The 19,037-nt window shown below is 40.3% G+C and overlaps 1 protein-coding gene, 1 long non-coding RNA gene and 1 pseudogene across 3 annotated transcripts; 1 reads left to right on the forward strand and 2 right to left on the reverse strand.

Annotated features, from left to right (window-relative positions):
• Positions 1 to 802: 802 nt before the first annotated feature.
• On the reverse strand, positions 803 to 1,645 carry LOC116404499 (annotated as a pseudogene).
• Positions 1,646 to 9,678: 8,033 nt separating this feature from the next.
• LOC116404500 (major centromere autoantigen B-like) lies at positions 9,679 to 10,249 on the forward strand. The gene is made up of 2 exons (XM_031887016.1): positions 9,679 to 10,009; positions 10,113 to 10,249. Exons 1-2 carry the CDS (start codon positions 9,679 to 9,681, stop codon positions 10,247 to 10,249), a joined length of 468 nt encoding a protein of 155 aa, XP_031742876.1.
• Positions 10,250 to 14,345: 4,096 nt separating this feature from the next.
• On the reverse strand, positions 14,346 to 18,323 carry LOC116404450. 2 transcript variants are annotated; one of them, XR_004217288.1, is made up of 3 exons: positions 18,265 to 18,323; positions 14,984 to 15,079; positions 14,346 to 14,371 (listed from the first exon to the last, which is right to left on the reverse strand). It is a non-coding gene; the product is annotated as an uncharacterized LOC116404450 (long non-coding RNA). The 2 variants fall into 2 exon arrangements; XR_004217287.1 differs by lacking the exon at positions 14,346 to 14,371 and adding an exon at positions 14,824 to 14,864.
• Between the last annotated feature and the right edge of the window lie 714 nt (positions 18,324 to 19,037).

Raw genomic sequence — 19,037 nt, forward strand, 5'->3', positions numbered from 1 at the left:
TAGGCCTGCGCCGGGGGGAGCATAGCATAGGCGGGAAAGGGAGCCCGGACGGTGGAAGAGCCAGGGGAGGCCGGGTCATTTGACGGAAATGGAAGGCTTTTCCCCTATTTTCAAAGGCCTCATTCAAGGTTATGTCTGGTCGAAAGATCTTTATGGAAGTGCATCAATTCTTGGAAAAAGAGTGAATGTCTAATCTTTCTTTGGGTCCTCCGTTTTAGAGTCCTACGGATAAATCCTCGGACCAGTTCTTCCCGCTATTTATGGATGTTCATTGATCCTTAATAGAAAGCCGAGCCTTTAATTCTTTGCACCCGTCCTCCGTCCTTAGTCGTTCTTTATATCCATATTAGCTTAGCTTTCTGCGCCTGAGGACGTCCGAAGGACTCTAAAAAGGAGCGTTCTAATGGAATTCATATTCCAATATTCTTTGCGCCTAATCTCATTCATTCAATATTCTTTTCACCTTCGGTAAACTTTAGCGGAATCCTTGAGTCCTCCGGACGGACCGGACCACTATTTCTCAAATTCTTTGATCCTCTTGACTTGTCTTTCCTATAAAAGATAAGAAAGTCCATTCAATGAATAGATCTCTTTGAAAGGGTACGAGAGAGAGCGCTGCCTACACGCGAATTAGCTTCCGAGGTCAAGCAGTCTCAATATTGAACTACAGGATTGATTTGCGAATTCATGCTGGGCTGGGCCACCTCGAATGGCGTGAGCCGCATGCGGGGAGACCCGCACGTACGGTTTTTAGGGGGATCTGGTCGAAAGACCGGCGCCCACCCGACTAGAGGGACTGAGAAATTAATAGAGTACAAAACTTATCTTCAAGCTTTACCTTATTCTGATCGTTCAGAGGGCGATCGCGGAGTCACTGAATGAAGTCCTCCCTTTCTTTCGGAGGTGCTGACCCGCAGCGAGGCAGAGATGACTAAGTTACATATTCCATATGGCGACGACAACAGCATGTCGTAGAAGGAGATAAGAGGTGGAGCCAACGACCCACTAAGACTAACGTATCTACAACTACATCCCCGAGCGGCAGTCAAACGGAGGCGTGAATGCAAGATGCCAGCGGAATGATCGGTCGGACAGAGGCTAGGGCTGCTTTCTTCCCACCGCGTCCTTCCTTGTGTGTCGGAGATATAAAGCGAGTGCACCGGAAAAGAAGGGGAACTGGGTTGATCTATTCTATGGCGAAGCATCCGAAGCATAACTGCACACTCACACGATCTTTGCCGAGAGATAGGAGCATTCGGTGGAACCGGTGAACTACACTTGCTTCTGGATAGATGTGTGGGACAGAGGGCTCGTGGTACCTGCAGCCCACCCTTCCTCCTCTGCTTTGAGAACCGTATGAACGGAGAGTGGGCAGAAGGGAAAGAGGTCCTCATACGGAGTCGCACACTGACTTTTTCTGTGCGGGAGACTGGAGAATGGGTCGAGTAAACTCCCCCGGGGCCGGCCGGCAAAATCACAGACTCAGTGCTATTTCTTTTTTCTTTATTGAATTTCAAAGGAGGCGCAAAGAATATTGCGAGGCAGAGGTAGTACTTCGAATGGCGAAGAGAGGCGGCTCGGCAAAGAAGGAATGGGAAAGATTCTGACTTCTTTGTTGGCGAAACGAAGGGCTAAATTGCGCCATTCTCTGAGCCGGTCTGGATTTCCAATGCCTCGGGAAAGAGGTCGATCTCGATGACAAGACCTTTTTCTTCTTTATTGGGTGCCTTCTTTTAGAAGTAGTCGGAAAGAGAAAGCCTAAAGAAGGAATTGCATGAATGATCGAGGATTCAAGTTCCATAAATCAGTCCAAGGCTCAAAGAGGTTAATATGGAAGGTGAAAAGTGGTTTTCAAAGTCAGAGCTATCCCTTATTATTGAGGGCTTTGACCACCTGGACACTCGCCTACTCAGTCGCAAGGATCAAAGAATTTGATTGACAAAGAATATTGCGATTTTACAGACTCAAGAGGATCATAGAATTTGAGAAATAGGCAGTCATAAAGGCTCAGTTAAGCTTGATAAAGGACTCCTTCGCCCATCCATAAACATAAATAAATAGAGAGAGGCTCAAAGAATTTGAGAAAGCCTACCATAAATCAGTTCGACTATCCTGGGAAGTCGCGCTTTGCTTACCGGCTCAGGCTTCCAAAGGCGACCAGCTTGAAATACCTTTTCTTACGTTACGCTGCCATTGATTTTTCCAATCTCATTGAATAGCATGGCCTGGGGTAACTTAAGTGGGAGAGCCGTGTTATGGGTGACCTTATTGCACGGTTCAGAGAGCACTTGTGTATGTGATGCAAGTGAACGTGTACGAAAAAGCTGTAGGAAAGTGAGTTCTTCGTTCCGTCGTCGACCCTATCTATGTTTCTACGATGGCCCAAGAACACGCTCATTCTTCAGCTGTAGAGAGACTTTTGAATTGCGAGGTACCATTACGAGCTCAATATATACGAGTCTTATTCCGTGAAATCACTCGAATTCAAATTCATTCACTTGCTTTAACTACTCATGCTATGATGTGGGAGCATCAACTCCGTTCCTGTGGGCTTTTGAGGAGCGGGAGAAATTATTTGAATTCTATGAAAGAGTCTCGGGAGCCAGGATGCATGCCAGTTTCATACGACCAGGTGGAGTGGCACAAGATCTGCCTCTTGGCTTATGTCGAGATATTGATTCCTTCACACAACAATTTGCTTCTCGTATCGACGAATTAGAAGAGATGTCAATCGGCAACCGTATCTGGAAACAACGATTAGTGGATATTGGTACTGTCACTGCACAGCAAGCAAAGGATTGGGGATTCAGTGGTGTAATGTTAAGAGGTCGTGCGACATGAAGACATTGATAGCAATATGGGGGAAGTTCCCATCAGGCAACAAGGGTTCTGCCTGACCCTACTTAAGCATGCATATTATGTCAGTGAAGACTTGGTGTGAAGCCTTGGAGCTTACGTTAGAAGAGCAAAAGGCCCGGGGCTAGGGTAAGCTGAGGGGGGACAGCGTAAGTGAGCGAATGTGTGTAAGCCCAGTCAAAGATGACTGTTCTAGGCGGGGCGGGCCACCCACCTGAGAATGGTCTTGGTCCTACGGACCGTGAACGGATTCGCCTCTGGCCTCTGGGTACGTCTCCACCGCATAAGTTCACCGGGGTGGAGCACGGTCCGCCAAAATCGGCATAGGTTAGGTGCTATTGATGGAACATGGTAAGCCTATCTTTCTCCATATGGAAGTGCTGCGGGCACATAGAGATGTGGGTAGAGGAAGCCTCAAAAAGCGAAGGCCGAGCTGTAGGTCACGTGACCTGCACCGAGTTGGTGGCTGACTGGGCTTTTTCCTAGATCAAAGCGGAGAAGCGAGCCTATCCAAAAGTCGATCCCAAAAACTTTAGGGTTCTTCTCGTGTAATGGGCTTGCTTTGCGCAACTGCGCCCCACTTTAGGAATTTGGTGTCCATTTAAAGTCTAATCTTTCACTCAAATTTCATTCAGCCTCATCCATTCAATATTCTTTTCACCTTCGGACTGTCCGAAGGACAGACGGGTCCTCCGGACCTGTGACGCCTTCGCACCTGGAAGTCGCTTCGCTTCGCGCCTCCTACAATATCCCTGTCTTATGGAGCCGGAGGACGGACCAAAAAATAGGCGAAGCGAGACAGAAAGAAAGCATAGGAGGAAGAGCCATAGGCGCAGCAGCTAGAAGAAAGCATAGGAGGAAGAGCCATAGGCGCAGCGCTTGTGATTAGAATCCCAGTCAAAAGAGAAATCAGCCTTTTGCCTTGGGAAAGAGAGAACTAATGAGAATGAAACTGGAAGTCTGACTCACACTTGAGAAATTCATGTGTCTCGCAAATGAGAGAGGATGTAGTAGGTCCATGAATGAATTGCCTTTTCTCCTAGGCTTTCCTTTCCAATCCCTATTTTTTTCTTTATGAATGAAAAAAGAAAGGCTGAATGAAATTTGAGTTTGCGCCTTCTGACTTTATCAAGCTTAACACATCTACATTGAATTATAAGGCGCAAAGAATATTGCGAAGCGAAGAACAAAAATCAGGCTCAATGCAAGAAAGCAAAGAACTAAAAAGAAAGGTCCAGATGCGTCACAGGTCCTCCGGACTGCGACTGAGGCGCAATGAAATATGCGTTCAGGATCAATTCAAAGTTCAGCGGGAAGAACTGGTCCGAAGGACTATCCAGATTAACCCAAAGAAAGATTGACCTAGAAAGAGAGGACCGTAGGAGGCTCAAAGAATGATCGGAGTAGGTGCAAAGGATACTGCGAAGGCGCAAAGAGCTCAGAATTTTCTCTTTTTATCCACCCCATAAATCAAGTCCAAAAAATAGGCGTCCTTCGGACTAGTTTTTTAGCATCAAAATTCAATTCTCCCAACATCGTTCGTCTTCATGTCTTTCTGGGAGTCGAGGGCTCTTCACTTTCATTCAGGTCTTTCCTTATTCCCTTTTTGAATGCATGAGACATGAAAAGAAAGAAAGCCTCAAGCAGAACCACATTCCTTTTGCGTGCGGATGTAGCTAAGTGTCTGACCCTTGTTTGTGATTCCCTGCTGTTGCGGCCTATCCTAGAATGCGCGTGAACCAACCCAAGAAAGAAGGAAAGGATGCCTCTCGGGGCATCTGAGAATGATTAGAGCTGTATGAAGGGAAACTCTCACGTACAGTTTCTTTTTTTTGGGGGGGGAAGGAGCCCGACAGGGTCCCCCCACTGACTTGGCCCGGGCCTAAGTGAAAGTGAAGTGGTGGGCCTACCCATCCCAACCAGGGGTATGCTGGGATTTGCGAAGAGCAGCACCTTACGATGTTCATGACCAATTGGAACTGACGTACCAGTAGGTACCGGAGGAGATCGCTATGATCGTTTACTGTATCCGTATCGAGGAGATGCGACAAAGTGTTCGGATCATTGTGCAATGTCCTAATCAAATGCCTAGTGGGATGATCAAAGCCGATGATCGTAAGCTATGTCCTCCATCACGATCTCGAATGAAACTATCCATGGAATCGTGTGCCGTGTGAAACGTAGATCATCGCCGTTCTTAACCGAGACTCAGGTTAAGCTCCGTCTCGGAACCTTGTGGGGTTAGAAGTAAAGCATCCGGAGGTTGACGCATCTCGTTGGGCGTGGAGAAACATTGGGAACCAAAATAGCTTTCTTCGGAGCCGTTTCTTCTCCTCCCCCCCCCGGCATAGCGCTTCGCTTTCGGTGATTCTTCCGAATCAACTGACTTCTCCCTTCTTCATTGATCTGGGGGAAAAGGAACCGTCTACCTGTTGGGAAGCTAGACATTCAGTAAGTGGCTTGATGAGGATAACTAAGCTGACACGCCGGAGTTGGCTGCTGGCACAACTGGGTGGTGCCTTACCGCACCGCAGGTTCACGCGCGGTAGCGTTCGTGGTGGTGCTTCAGGATTCCAATGTACTGCATCCAAGATCAGAACGAGCTTGCCGGCGGACCATTGCCGTCCCATTCTTGAGTGAGCTGGAGCGCAACCATCTTATCCACTGAACTAGCGTTAAGCTATTGCTTCGGGTCGAAGCACTAAAAGAAAAGGACCAGGAAAGGCGGCGGTATAGGAACCACGGGACCCCCCCCCACTAGTCTATTAAAGGGAAAAGAGAAGTGCGCTCCTCTCCTGTAAGTAAAGCAGCTTCGCACCTCTCAAGAAATAAGAAGAGCAGCTAAAAGGAAGGAAAGATCGAATTCAGAGATCATTCAACTCTCTTTCATACTCTCTCTCTGTTCCGCTACGTGGGCTTCCTCTTTCTTGGTCGAGCTGCTGTCAATATTCTTTTCACCTGCGCACCTGCTTCAAAAGCCCTTTACCCTTTGAATAATAAGGTCAGCTTCATAGTTCCAACCTAGATAAGGCTTTTTTATGCCCTTTTTTAGGTTGGGTTGCTGGATACGGGATCCTCGTAGTAGGCTTGACCAAGATCCAGCCGAGAGAGGGCAGCCTTTAGAAGGAAGAGGTTGGGAAAGCAAGAGAAGGCTGAGCCTTTTCTTATCTTTTTCCCTAGGCTCGCCCCTCTCCCTATGATCGAGTCTCTTCGCCCTCTCCTTACAGTCTCAATCAAATCCTTTGACCCTCTCCTTACAGAAAAAAAAGAGTGATTTGGATTATTGACCCAATGAGAAAGCACTAACATCTTCCTCGTTGGGGCTTCGCGCACTGGGAAGAGGCTAAGGCGACGGGAAATCGGCCGTCAGTCTGAGGAAGCCCACGGAGCGGTATCGAGAGGGCTATCACAGTCAGGTGGAAATTACCCCGTACCCCTCTTTCATTATTATGTTAGGGGGTTGAGGCGAGAAATGGCTTGATTCACCCTTCCGTTCGCCACGCACCGGCCCCATTCACTTGCTTATCGTAGAGGGACTTGCTGTTGCTGTTGAAGTATACAGTGCCCTGCTGTTGCTGCTATTGACGGACTTGCTTTGGGTGGAGGGTTAGAGGTCGCTATTGTATGTCTTAGAACTTCTTGTAGACAATTAAATCTTTAAAATCATTGTTTAAAAATATTTTATATTATTTTGGTTTGTAGGCATGCCATGCACGATTATCAACCAAAACTGCACAGTTAGGATTACCTGAACTTCAGCTTGGTTTAATTCCAGGTTTTGGAGGTATGTCTATGGCGCTGATACTTGGTGGTATTTTTCTTATTTTTATTTGTACCAGTTAATCCTGTGAGCCGCTTTTATGTCTCTTTCTGGCCGTTTTTATGTCTCTTTCTGTTGACTTTATTATTCTCTCATTTATGATTTAACATCTCATATGAATTATTATGTGTATCTTGCATGGGATATTTTGCCACTTTGTGCCCATAAAAATCAACACTTGTCTTTCGGTGTATAGGTCATAAGTGGTCACTTTGGGTGGTAAGGACCGTTGCATTTGATCCAAGTAACATGTGGTTTTGTACTGATTCAGCAGATTGTACAATCAAGGTACTTATTTTTAAAATTATTCAATATGAATGAATTCCATTTTGGTCTGTCGAAGCGGGCCATATATAGGTTCCATCGTTTTTGCCCTTTGATAACAATCGTTATCTTTGAGTTTTCTGCTCCTGAAAATTGAAGTATCATTTATTTATGATAATTGTAGGAGCATGTTTCTTCTTCCTAGAATAGCGTGACACGAAATAAATGATAGTATGGTTGATACGAGATTTTTCTTCTAGGGCTAGTACAATCCATGAACTCTCTGGGCATGAAACACCGTTTGCTCATTTTAATGGACCAATTGTATCCTTTTCTCCCTCTGATCTTTCCTTCCGATATCTTGGTCATATTAGTTTCTTTCAATAAATTTTTTACTCGTGTGGTGTAGTTCTTTTAGATAATTTCCCTTTGATTCTACATAAGAACCTATTTTCGTGCTTTTGTAATTATCAACTTTGTATCATTTCCTTTAGACTGGAGCAGTACATCAGACAATCAAAATAATTGATATTCCAATATTGTGTATCTTTTGTGCTCAGTTCTCAGCAGAAGACTTATCAATATAATGTCTGTCAATGAAGAGGGTGTTATGGTGATTGGAGGTGCTTTTTTTTGTTTGGGGAGTTGACAAAATTGTAAACTGAACCCCATGTGTTTCATTTTTCTCCTCATTGGCCAGAATTTTGTCAACTCCCCAAACAAAATCCTGGCCGATGAGGAGAAAAATGAAACACATTGGGTTCGATTTACAATGATTTTTCTTAATGATTGTTGGAAGAACAAAGAGATTTAAGGGTAACAAAAAGAATGGAAGAATGTTAAATCCCCAAAGACTAAATGGCCAATTGAATGCTTAAGGAAGTTTGATTTGCCTGTTTTAGCAGCTTTTTTATGTAAATGTTGTAGAAAGAGTAGAACAAGGACATAATTCTCTTTTTTTTCTCTTTACAAAGTAACCAATGACTTAAAAGAAAGACATTGCACACTAAATGCCCATTAGAAAACAATATACATCGAAAAGAATAAAAAATATGCAAAAATTCAAAATGAAAGTGCAAGCAGAACAAAACGGACTTGGTTCACCATGAACAGATAGAACAAGCTCCAAAACGGATTTTGAGTAGAATTCCGTCTCAGATTTGCAGTCTCCAGGTTTTCCAAAACGTTCCTAAGAAAGAATCAGCACAACCCACAACTTTAAATTCTTCAAAAACAATGAAATTAACTCAAAGCAGAAAAAAAAAAAGACAAAAACTCTAACCAATGATAACAAAAAAATAAACCTTAACCTTTGATCCTTGCAATCCATTTGGGGGTTCAGCACTGGACTTGATCGAGAACAATCAGCTCCCACCGCAGGTTTCTGCATGGACGATGATTTTTCGAGGAGGGAAATCAAATTTTTGGAAATGGGTAGTAAAGAAAAATAAGGTTGAAAAGATTTTGTTTGGAGAGTGGGCAAAATTCTAGCTGGTGAGGAGAAAAGAAAAGACATGGGGTTCAGATTCGAGGGATTTTTCTTAATGATTGTTGGAAGAACAAAGAGATTGTGAGGAGATTTAAGGGTATCGCCACGAATGGCAAAATGTTAAATCACAAAAGACTATTGTTTTCTTGCTTCTTTATGGAAATGTTGTAGAAAGAGTAGAACGATGACATGGTTCATTTGTTTTTCTATTTACAAAATAACCATTGACTTAAAAGGAAAGAATTTGCACCACAAATGACCATTAGAAAACAATATACATAAGAAAGAATAAAAAATACGCAGAAATTGAAAATGAAATTGAAAGTTGAAAATAAATGGAAGGAAGAAAAATACTCCAAAAGTTCCAAATGCATTACGATCAAGAGAAATTTGTATCAACATGAACTGATCAAATAAGCTCCAAAATGATTTTGCAGTGGGATTCCGACTCAGATAAGCAGTCTCCAGTCTTGCCAAAACGTTCCTAACAAAGGATCATCACACCCATAACTTTAAATTCTTAAAAAACAATGGAATTGACTCAAAGCAGAACAAAACGAAAGAAAAACTCTAACCAACGATAAGAAGAAAATAAACCTTCACCCTTGATCCTTCCAATCCATTTGCGGGTTCAGCACTGGACATGATCGAGAACAATCAGTTTCCAGCTGTAGGTTTAGGCATGGACGAATATCTTCCAAGAAGGGAAACGAATTTTAGCGAAGTTTGATCTACCTGTTAGCAGTGTTCTTGTTTTTGTACGGAAATGTTGTAGAAAGAGTAGAACGATGAAATAAATCACTTTGTTTTTCTCTTTACAAAGTAACCAATGACTTAAGACGAAGACATTGCACAACAAATGACCAATAGAAAATGATACGCAATAGAAAAGAATAAAAAAGAAAACAATATGCATTTTTGTTTTCAAATTCTTGGTCAAATCGCAATTCAGAAATGAAATTTGGTTCATTATCGACGATAATATGGTGAACTAAATAACATAAGTTTCAGAGTCATGGGAGAATAATAACCTTGCTAATTGCTCAAGCTCTGAATGTGAAGGCTTTTCCCATGTGAAGGAACCCAAAGAACCAGCAAAAGCAGCATGCTTCTTCCCAATGCAAGAACATTCAGTGTATCTTCTGATTATGTCCTGAATGCAGTAGGAAAAATGATATGAAGTTGTAATTCAAGCTAAGGTTTTGTTGCATAAACCAAAAACTTAGATGGATAAAACACAAAATGCATCATGTTCCTACCTTATGCCTACTACATTGCTAACAATACACTTACTGCACTCTCAGAGAAGGAACCAGAAATGGTTCTTGATGATCTGTTAAAATCTTTTGATGAAAATGTAATTAGTGCAAAGAGCGTTGATGATTCTAAAACAGAGGCACCTCATGCTAACTCGGATGTGCAATGCTTCTCTGAAGATGAAAAAGTAAATGAAGTTTCGAAAGATGATGATTCTGTGGAGATTTCTGCTGAGGAAATCAATGAATCTGACAAATCTTCTCTGCCTACTGAAGACTTGGATGTTACTGAAGTTCACAAATCGAGCATTGCAGAAGAATTTGGTATGGAATTTGAATCTCAACAAAATGAGTCTACCTGTGAATTAGAACATAAAATTGAAGAAGATGTTGAAGAAGAAAACACACGTGAATAACTCTGCTGAAGAACTGTCTCTTCCCCACGAAAATGTGGAAGAAGAAACTGAAGTTGATGGAGATGATGCCTTGAGCAGTGATGAAGAATCTTTGGAAGTGAAAGACGATCAAGATGAAAATGATCAGATCCCACAACCGGAAATGTAGCATCAGATGCTGACATTGAAGGAGACAAGAAGGAAACAAAAATGGAGAAAAGTTCTGTTCAAGCTAAAGAAGATGATACAATTATCAATAAGTCCACGGAGGAGTTCCCTGAGAATGTTTCTGATGATTTGGTTGATGTCAAGATCCAATGGAAAATGGAAGAAGAAACTGTTCCTAAAGACATAATTGTCGAAGCTATCGACTCACAACCAGAAATCCCAAATGCCATTGTTCAATGTGAGGAAGCTTTGGTGGAAATCACTATCACATCCTCCAACAACAATGCAGTTCAATCATTGGCAAACCAATTCCCTAGGCCAACAATAGAAGCCAAATCTCCCGTTGAAGAACAAACCATTAGTTTGCTAATGGACAACCCAGATGCTGAGGAAGAAGAAGCTGAAAAAGAACAGAACAAAGCAAAGTTCATTCAGTTAGTGGTGAAGAATGATAATACTAGCCTAAGGCAGCTGAGGAAGTTGTTCAAGGAAAAACTCCAACTTAACCATAAGAAGATGGAAAATAATAACATCAACACAAAAGTTGTTGGAGGTGGCGTGAAAGTGAGAACTGCTTTACAACTAGTGCCGGAAAACAGAATGACCGTGCATTAAAAGTCTAGAAAGAGAGAGCATTGTGCATGGTTCAAACTGTGGTTTGCCTCACGTTATTGATTTTGTGTTTGTTTTATTCTTTCCATGATGTATTTTGAGAGGAGGGAAAAATGAGGTAAATGATTAATTTGTCTGAATTTTTGTTCATCAGTTCAATAATAAAAATGCTAGTAGTTTGTGTTTTAAAAAAAACAATACACTTACTGCAGCACCAAGATACAGGTTGTAGCCAAATTTCAGGAAAAAAATATATATTCAGATTTTTGCATATCGAGAATTTGGTGAAACGCACCTTGAGTTTATTTACTCAACTAATCCACGAGAATTTGTGATATGAACACTCTTGGCAGAGGTCCATTGACTCCATCACCATCATCAGCAGCATTAGAAATGGAGGGAGGTGAAAACCAAAATGCTTTCAACTTTTTGGCTGGGAATGATAATTCTTCTTTTTTACCTAAGCGGCTGGCTTGGCTCCCTCTTTTTTTTTCTCGCTCCCTCTCTAAAGGTTGCCATGCTGGGTGAAGAACTTTAAGTACCTACTAGGTGGGGGTCGGGTTTTGCTTAGGCAAGAAAAGCAGAGAGGATCCCCACGAAAAATCTGAAACCGGGGGGATCTCGGCGCGCATTTTACTTGATCTAAGCGGCTGGCTTGGCTCCCTCTGTTTTATCTCTCTCCCTCTCTACCGGCTGCCATGCTTGGTGAAGAAAAATCTAAGGACCTACTAGGCGGGATCAGGTTTTGCTCAGGCAAGAAAAGCGGAGAGGATCCCCACGAAAACTCTGAAACTGGGGGATCTCGGCGCGCATTTTACTTGACCTAAGCGGCTGGCTTGGCTCCCTCTTTTTTTTCTCTCTCCCTCTCTACCGGCTGCCATGCTGGGTGAAGAACTCTAAGCACCTACTAGGCGGGATCGGGTATTGCTTAGGCAAGAAAAGCGGAGAGGATCCCCACGAAACTCTGAAACCGAGGGATCTCAGCGCACATTTTACTTGACTTAAGCGGCTGGCTTGGCTCCCTCTTTTTTTTCTCGCTCCCTCTCACAGACTGCCATGCTGGGTGAAGAACTCTAAGTACCTACTAGGCGGGGGTCGGGTTTTGCTTAGGCAGGAAAAGCGGAGAGGATCCCCACGAAAACTCTGAAACCGGGGGATCTCGGCGCGCATTTTACTTGATCTAAGCGGTTGGCTTGGCTCCCTCTTTTTTTCTCTCTCCCTCTCTACCGGCTGCCATGCTTGGTGAAGAAATCTAAGGACCTACTAGGCGGGATCGGGTTTTGCTTAGGCAAGAAAAGCGGAGAGGATCCCCACGAAAACTCTGAAACCGGGGGATCTCGGCGCGCATTTTACTTGACCTAAGCGGCTGGCTTGGCTCCCTCTTTTTTTCTCTCTCCCTCTCTACCGGCTGCCATGCTGGGTGAAAAACTCTAAGGACCTACTAGGCAGGGTCGGGTTTTTCTTAGGCAAGAAAAGCGGAGAGGATCCCCACGAAAACTCTGAAACCGGGGGATCTCGGCGCACATTTTACTTGACCTAAGCGGTTGGCTTGGTTCCCTTTTTTTTTTCTCTCTCCCTCTCTACCGGCTGCCATGCTGGGGAACTCTAGTGACCCACTAGGCGGGGGTCGGGTTTTGCAACCCTTAGCAGCTTGGTCGTATTGTTTTGTTTTTATCGACTGTTCTGTTGGGTGAAGAACTCTAAGAACTTGCCGACTTTACTTTCTACCTGACCTAAAATCATATTTTGCTTTCAAACAATCTTATACAAATGTGTATGGCCAAAAGAGGGATTTAAAATTAATATAAAAAAGGCATTAGAATATGGCAAAAAAGGGATTAAATTGAGATAAAAAAGAGAACCGCACATATTATTATGTACACAATTCACAATATTCAGAAAATGAACCAAGTGTTCTACTCATTTCTAAGCTATCAACATATGCATTTTCAACATGTGTAACATATTCAAATAACAAATACAATCACAAATCCGAGCTCCGTTCTCATGCGTTAGGCATACATGCTTTTTTATGCTAAAAAGCGAAGTAGACATGGTACTTATTCTAAGCATAGAGCATTACAAAAGTTTCTAAATTTTGACATTTTTAGCAAAATTTGCAAAATGAAAATTTCCCAAAGGACATGGAATGTGCAAGGCTACAACCCCACCCCCCACTTAAAAATATGCATTGTCCTCAAAGCATTTTAAGCAAGATTCTACGGATGGAAAAAAAGAAAAGAAAAAGGAGAACAGAAGACCTCCCCTTGTAACCTAGTTTCTTCATGGAAGCTTGCTTGCAAAGATCCCAAGTTTGGTTATATTTCATTTTCCTTTATTCCTACAAAAGAAAACAAGAATTTCCATCGAATTTTATTAAAAAGGTTAAACTAAAATTTTAGAAAAATGTGCAGAATTGTTTAAGCTCGGTTGCATTTTCTAAGCATCACTTGAATTATTAAAACGACCTAACAAATATTCAATACAAGTTCGTAATTCATAACCTACCAAAAAGTTCAAAAAGATTGTTGTAGGTGTTCCACCAAACCTTTTGTAAATTACATACATCAATAAACTTACTTCTTATAAGGGGGGAAGAAACTATGTTTTAGGGACAGATGGCTCTAAAGCACACAAACACTCTCCATCTCACTCTCTATCTGCCCTGTATCTAATTTAATCCAGCATTCATTTGGGGCATTGTAGGTTCATATTAAAAAATAGTCATTCATGTCGTGATGCAAAGGCCCTTTTTATGTATCTAGAACTAAAATCACGAAAATCATCGTGGACATGCAGCACAACAAACTGAATATCCATGGGAAGCCTTTGCTAACAAAATGGTTGACAATAATTACTCAGACAAGAGAGAATGACTATAATTAATTAACAGAAGTACAAATCAATATAGGTGCACAACCACCAAGCCCCCAACAAAAGGAACAATAAACTTCAATAACAAAAGAAAGGTAGTATCAGGACTATCCTTACCTTGTTATCGAAGAAGATACCTTGGCTCTGGAAAGCCCGATGCTCTGCCTTACAACATTCAATTACCTCAGTACTGTAGTGTTTCTTCAAAGTTTGGGAATCTACCTAAAACATAAAAATATATATTACAACTTGAAAACCTCCATGTCAGAAACTTTACTTTAATTATCAAACCAGATGCTATGCAAGAATTAGTTAGCAGAAACACAACATAAATAGTAATGATATTCTTTGGGGTGGGGATAAAAGCATCTTTCATCTTAGAAATAAGCTTAGCAGTTAGCACTAACCTTTATATAAGAAGTTAACACCAGTTTGATTACTTCATAAACTTCAGCTACGAAATCTGGTAAAGAGAAAGACCTAATTCATAATGTTAAAGAGGAAAAGACCAAGTCAGATTCCTTTATTCAAACAGGTTAGTATCACATCTCCAAAGGAAAAAACTTACGGACCTCTACGACGAATTTCCTTGAATGATGTAGCGCCACCTTGTTCTTGAAACACAGTTTCATTTATGCTGTGAAAAATAAGATTGAAAAATAAAACTTTCGGCTACAATTAGCCACATAAACATAAAGTTGTGACAGGAAAACAAAAGCTAACAGATAATTAACTATACACTTTGTAGGCAAAATACCAAATAGTGTGCGGTTTATCATTTCCAACCAAATAATTCAATAACAAATAAGGTCAAATGGCCAAATAATATGTCCTTTCACATAAATATTTACTCCTGAATTTTTTGAAGGATAATGTTATCGCTTCTCTCCCACGTTTCACAAAAATTCTTTTACATATTATATTTTTGTTACATATTCCTATTGAAGAATCTCATTTGAGCATTTTGTGGTCAATTTGACTTGAAAGGAACGGCAGAACTTTCAATAAGAAAGAAGCAAGATGCCCAGTTTTTTTGAACTGCTGTTTTTCTCTTCTTTTTTTTTCTTTAACTTGCTATAAATTGGAGATGTTTTCCATAACTACTTTGGCTTATGTAATTTACCTTCTCCCTAAATGCAACCATAAATCAAACAAACTAGATGAATAAATTTACACCACAGAAATCCATCCTATGAAGACTAGAGCAGAGAAAGATGGGATAAGGATAAAGCATAGGAAGAGCAAATACCCGATGGGAAGTAAACTGATAAAAAATACTTTGTGTTGAGAGTAATATATCCCGAACCAATTTTCTGCCAGCCATTAAGATTTACCCACTGCAACTCTGCACACAAATATTTTCTTATAAACAATAATTAACACAATCTAATTGGTATCTTATGGATATAAAAGACAGCATGGATCCATATTGGAAGGATTTCAAATTAGTCTACGAACAAAGATTTTGGAAGGATTTCAAATTAGTCTACGAACAAAGAATTTGGAAGGATTTGTGATCAACTAAGGAGCTCTCGACTTTCTCCGCTGGAATTTACCTTCTTGGGTAATTCGACCAGAGACTGGAAGTAGTTGTGCTCTTCGTCCATAGTAGTCATCCAACCAGCAAGGGAAAGACCACGACGCGCAGTGGAATAGGAAAAAGAGCGTTGAGCACAACTTTCGTGTCACCAGCAATCGTTTTTCCATTATTGGTAGACCGAAAAGGCTTTGTCAAGCAGGCAGGCATGATTGTCACTCGATCAACAATTGAGAAATCCGGCGCTGTTAGGGCGATTTTGAGGAAGACGAAGAAGATAAGAGAAGGGGAGAGGACGAGAAAGTAGAGAGAGAGAGAGCCGTTAGAGAAGAAGTAGGGGATGAAATTTGAAACGTGAGTGAGAGAGAAGGGGAGATGAGGGATTAAAATATATTTGAAATATTTGTGATAAAACCCATTTAAAACCCAAAACAATTTCTTTATAACTAAAACAAATATTTTGTTTTTAAAATTTAGACTAAACAAATCAAACTTTACGAGATAAAATTTTCAGTAACGATAAAGCAAAAAATATATATTTTGTTTTTCAAATAATTATAATCCAAAATTTTCAAGAAATGTGAAATTTCATTTAATAAGATAAAAAAATTGTGAACATTAGTTTCCAACTTTGGCAATGGATGAAAGTATTAGAAATTGAAAATAATTGTTAGACATGCATTTTAGCCGTCACCACAAACCAATCCAATTTTTCATTCAAAAATGTTGAATTTATAATTAATGGTTCTCGAAACATTCATACAATTTTTTTTTTAAATTTAACTTACTCAATTTGAGTTTTCTTACGATGTTCATGTCGATATTATACGAAAAATTGTCTTAAATGATAAAATTGCTGAAGATATTCACAAATATAACAAAGTTACCGTCTGTTAGTTAGTGATAGAACATGTACTAGTGGTCTATCAATTATCTTCTATGGTTTTAGTTTAGTGGTTATTTATCAAGCTCTTAATAAATTAAATAGTGATTTAACAAATATAATGTAAAAGAATATTCCAAGAATAACCTTGGAGTATCACTTGAATTTTCAAAACGACCTAACAATGCTAAACTATAAGCTCATAACTCATAACCTATCAAAAAAAAGTACAGATAAAGCAAAAAAACTATTTAAATCTTGAAAAATGAAATATGAGAAAAAAAATGAAACGAGAAGAAATAAATTTTAAAGTATATGTAAATTTTAGATATTAAGTAAAAAAGAGAATATGTAAGTTGATTTTTAATCGGTAAGAATATGGATGTCTAGAAACAAATTTTTAATTTTTTAAAAGTTGATTGATAATTATTTGATTTCTTTAAATTCAACAACAACATAAAATTCGATAAGAGAAGGTTGTCACATGCTTGAGTATGTGTTGAATCAAATGTGGACTCTCGGGCAAGGGTGTATCTTGGCCATATAATTTCGGGCAAGGGTGTAGAGGTTGATTCCGAGAAAATTAGATCTATCAAAGAATGGCCCGTGCCCACTAATGTCCGTGAAGTTCATGGATTTCTTGGGTTGACAGGATATTATCGAAGATTTGTAATGAATTATGGAAGTATGGCTGCTCCTTTGACTCAATTATTGAAGAAAGGAGCATATGAATGGACTGTTGCAGCTGCTGAAGCTTTTGAGAATTTAAAGATGGCTATGATGACTCTCCCAATCTTAGCACTGCCAGATTTTTCCTTACCATTTGAAATAGAGACCGATGCTTCTGGATACAGGGTAGGTGCTGTCTTAATTCAAAATCATCGGCCAATTTCTTATTTTGAGCCAGACATTAGCTATGAGGGATCGTGCTAAACCAGTTTATGAACGGGAATTAATGGCTGTAGTTTTGGCTGTGCAACGCTGTAGACCTTATCTTTTGGGCAAGAGGTTTGTAGTGAAAACTGATCAACGATCATTGAAACTTTTATTGGAACAAAGGGTTATCCAACCTCAACATCAGAGGTGGATTGCTAAGCTTCTTGGCTACAATTTTGATGTCGTGTATAAACCGGGACTAGAAAACAAAGCAGCAGATGCCTTGTCTCGTGTCCCTCCTACTGCCCAACTTAATCAACTTACTGTTGAGATCAGTTAAATTGGCAGTCCCCAACACTGAAGTTGACCCTAAATTAGTCCCAGAAATTAATGGGATGGATCTGAATGTCTTGTTCAATGATGAAGATATTCTCCCTATTAAAATTCCCCTGGATTTGCCTAAAGATTTAGTGTCTATAGTCGGTGATTGTGGAATCATTCTGGCTTAAATTAGATGTGCAACTGCCATTTCCCTCTCCCAGTCATTATTAAGGTTGTCTCCTGGAACACTAAGGGTTTGAACGACTCCTCTAAACGTGCAGCACTTCAAAAATTCATCAACAATTGTAGTCATGATTCAAGAATCTAAGAAGGACACCTTGAACTCGGCTTTTATAAAATCATTGTGGAGTTCTAAGGATATTGGCTGGGATTATGTGGCATCTGTTGGATCTTCTGGGGGAATTCTTACCATGTGGGACAGCAGTAAAATATCTGTAACAGAGGTCATTAAAAGACACTTCTCTTTGTCAATCAAATGCCTCACTTTGTGCAAAAAGGTTTGCTGGATCACAAATGTCTATGGCCCTTGTGGTTGCAGAGAAAGGAAATTGGTTTGGCCCGAATTGTCTTCCTTGGCTGATTATTGTTCGGTGGCCTTGTGCATAGGTGGGGATTTTAATATCACTCGTTGGGCCCGGGAAAGATTTCCTTTTGGCAGAAGTACTAGAGGAATGTCATTATTCAATAACATTACTATCATGTTTGTCAACTATCAAACTAACTCTTTTAAGTTATTTAGTGTGACACTACAAAGTTATGAACACCATAATCTTAATTAAAACCTTTTAATAAACAAATGCCAAGTTACTACTCAACAATGGCAAGGAATTCAAAAAACATGACAGCTATCCTAATTGGTTGAAAATGAGAAAAAGAAAGTTAGCCAGACAACCTGTTTGGACTACAAAGCCAGCAGATACGATTCCTCAAATTTGACCATTCACTCTCCATACTCTACAAGTCTTCAAGCACATGATGCTGCCTTCTTTCAGATGAGCAACATCATTCCGATCTTAACAGTCAGAAGAGCAAGTCAAATCAATCCTAGCATATTCACAAATCACAACTAAAAAGTATAAACATTACAAAATAAAACATGCAGCGATATCAACAAGCATTCTGATAAATAATTAGCCAATTAATTGACATTACAAAATAAATAAAGAAAAAAATCATTGGAAAGATCACTGCTTAAATGAAATTTGAAATATCTCCCAATAGTTTTGATCGGCTACCCGAGTTGTGAGAGTGATCGGTTGATATTGCGTGCTTCCTTCAAGCGCTCCCCAGCTGCACCTGTTAGCTTCTGCCTCCGGAACCAGGTAAATCAATAAGATTTATTCTACTTGTTTTAAAGCTACTTAAACCATCTGTCAGTCTCTGCACAATAAAGTACTAGTCAGAAATGTACCTTGTCTCATACTGAGTTACTTTTTCACATGATTTTTGCTAGCAGGATAAATTAGTTTAAGCTCTAGAAGGAACCAACTTATCCCCTTAAGGGAAACCAAAACAAATAATTAAGAATAATGAGGATATGAAGTGGTCCTCGAGAGTAACCAGTTACAAACCTAATGAAAAAGCAAGATACAATTGTTATATTTCTGAAGTTCAGTTTTTCTTTAAGCCAACTTGAGACAAGAAGTAACCAACTGATGTGTAATG

This window comes from Cucumis sativus, chromosome 6 (genome assembly GCF_000004075.3).
Source record: "Cucumis sativus cultivar 9930 chromosome 6, Cucumber_9930_V3, whole genome shotgun sequence".
Classification (NCBI taxonomy): Eukaryota; Viridiplantae; Streptophyta; class Magnoliopsida; order Cucurbitales; family Cucurbitaceae; genus Cucumis; species Cucumis sativus.

Excerpts from the sequence above, each read along its gene's own strand:
- LOC116404500 (XM_031887016.1), top strand. The coding sequence starts at position 9,679 with ATGTTCCTACCTTATGCCTACTACATTGCTAACAATACACTTACTGCA. Across the intron at positions 10,010-10,112 it reads GAGCATTGCAGAAGAATTTG|AACTGTCTCTTCCCCACGAA; the intron begins GTATGGAATTTG and ends ACTCTGCTGAAG.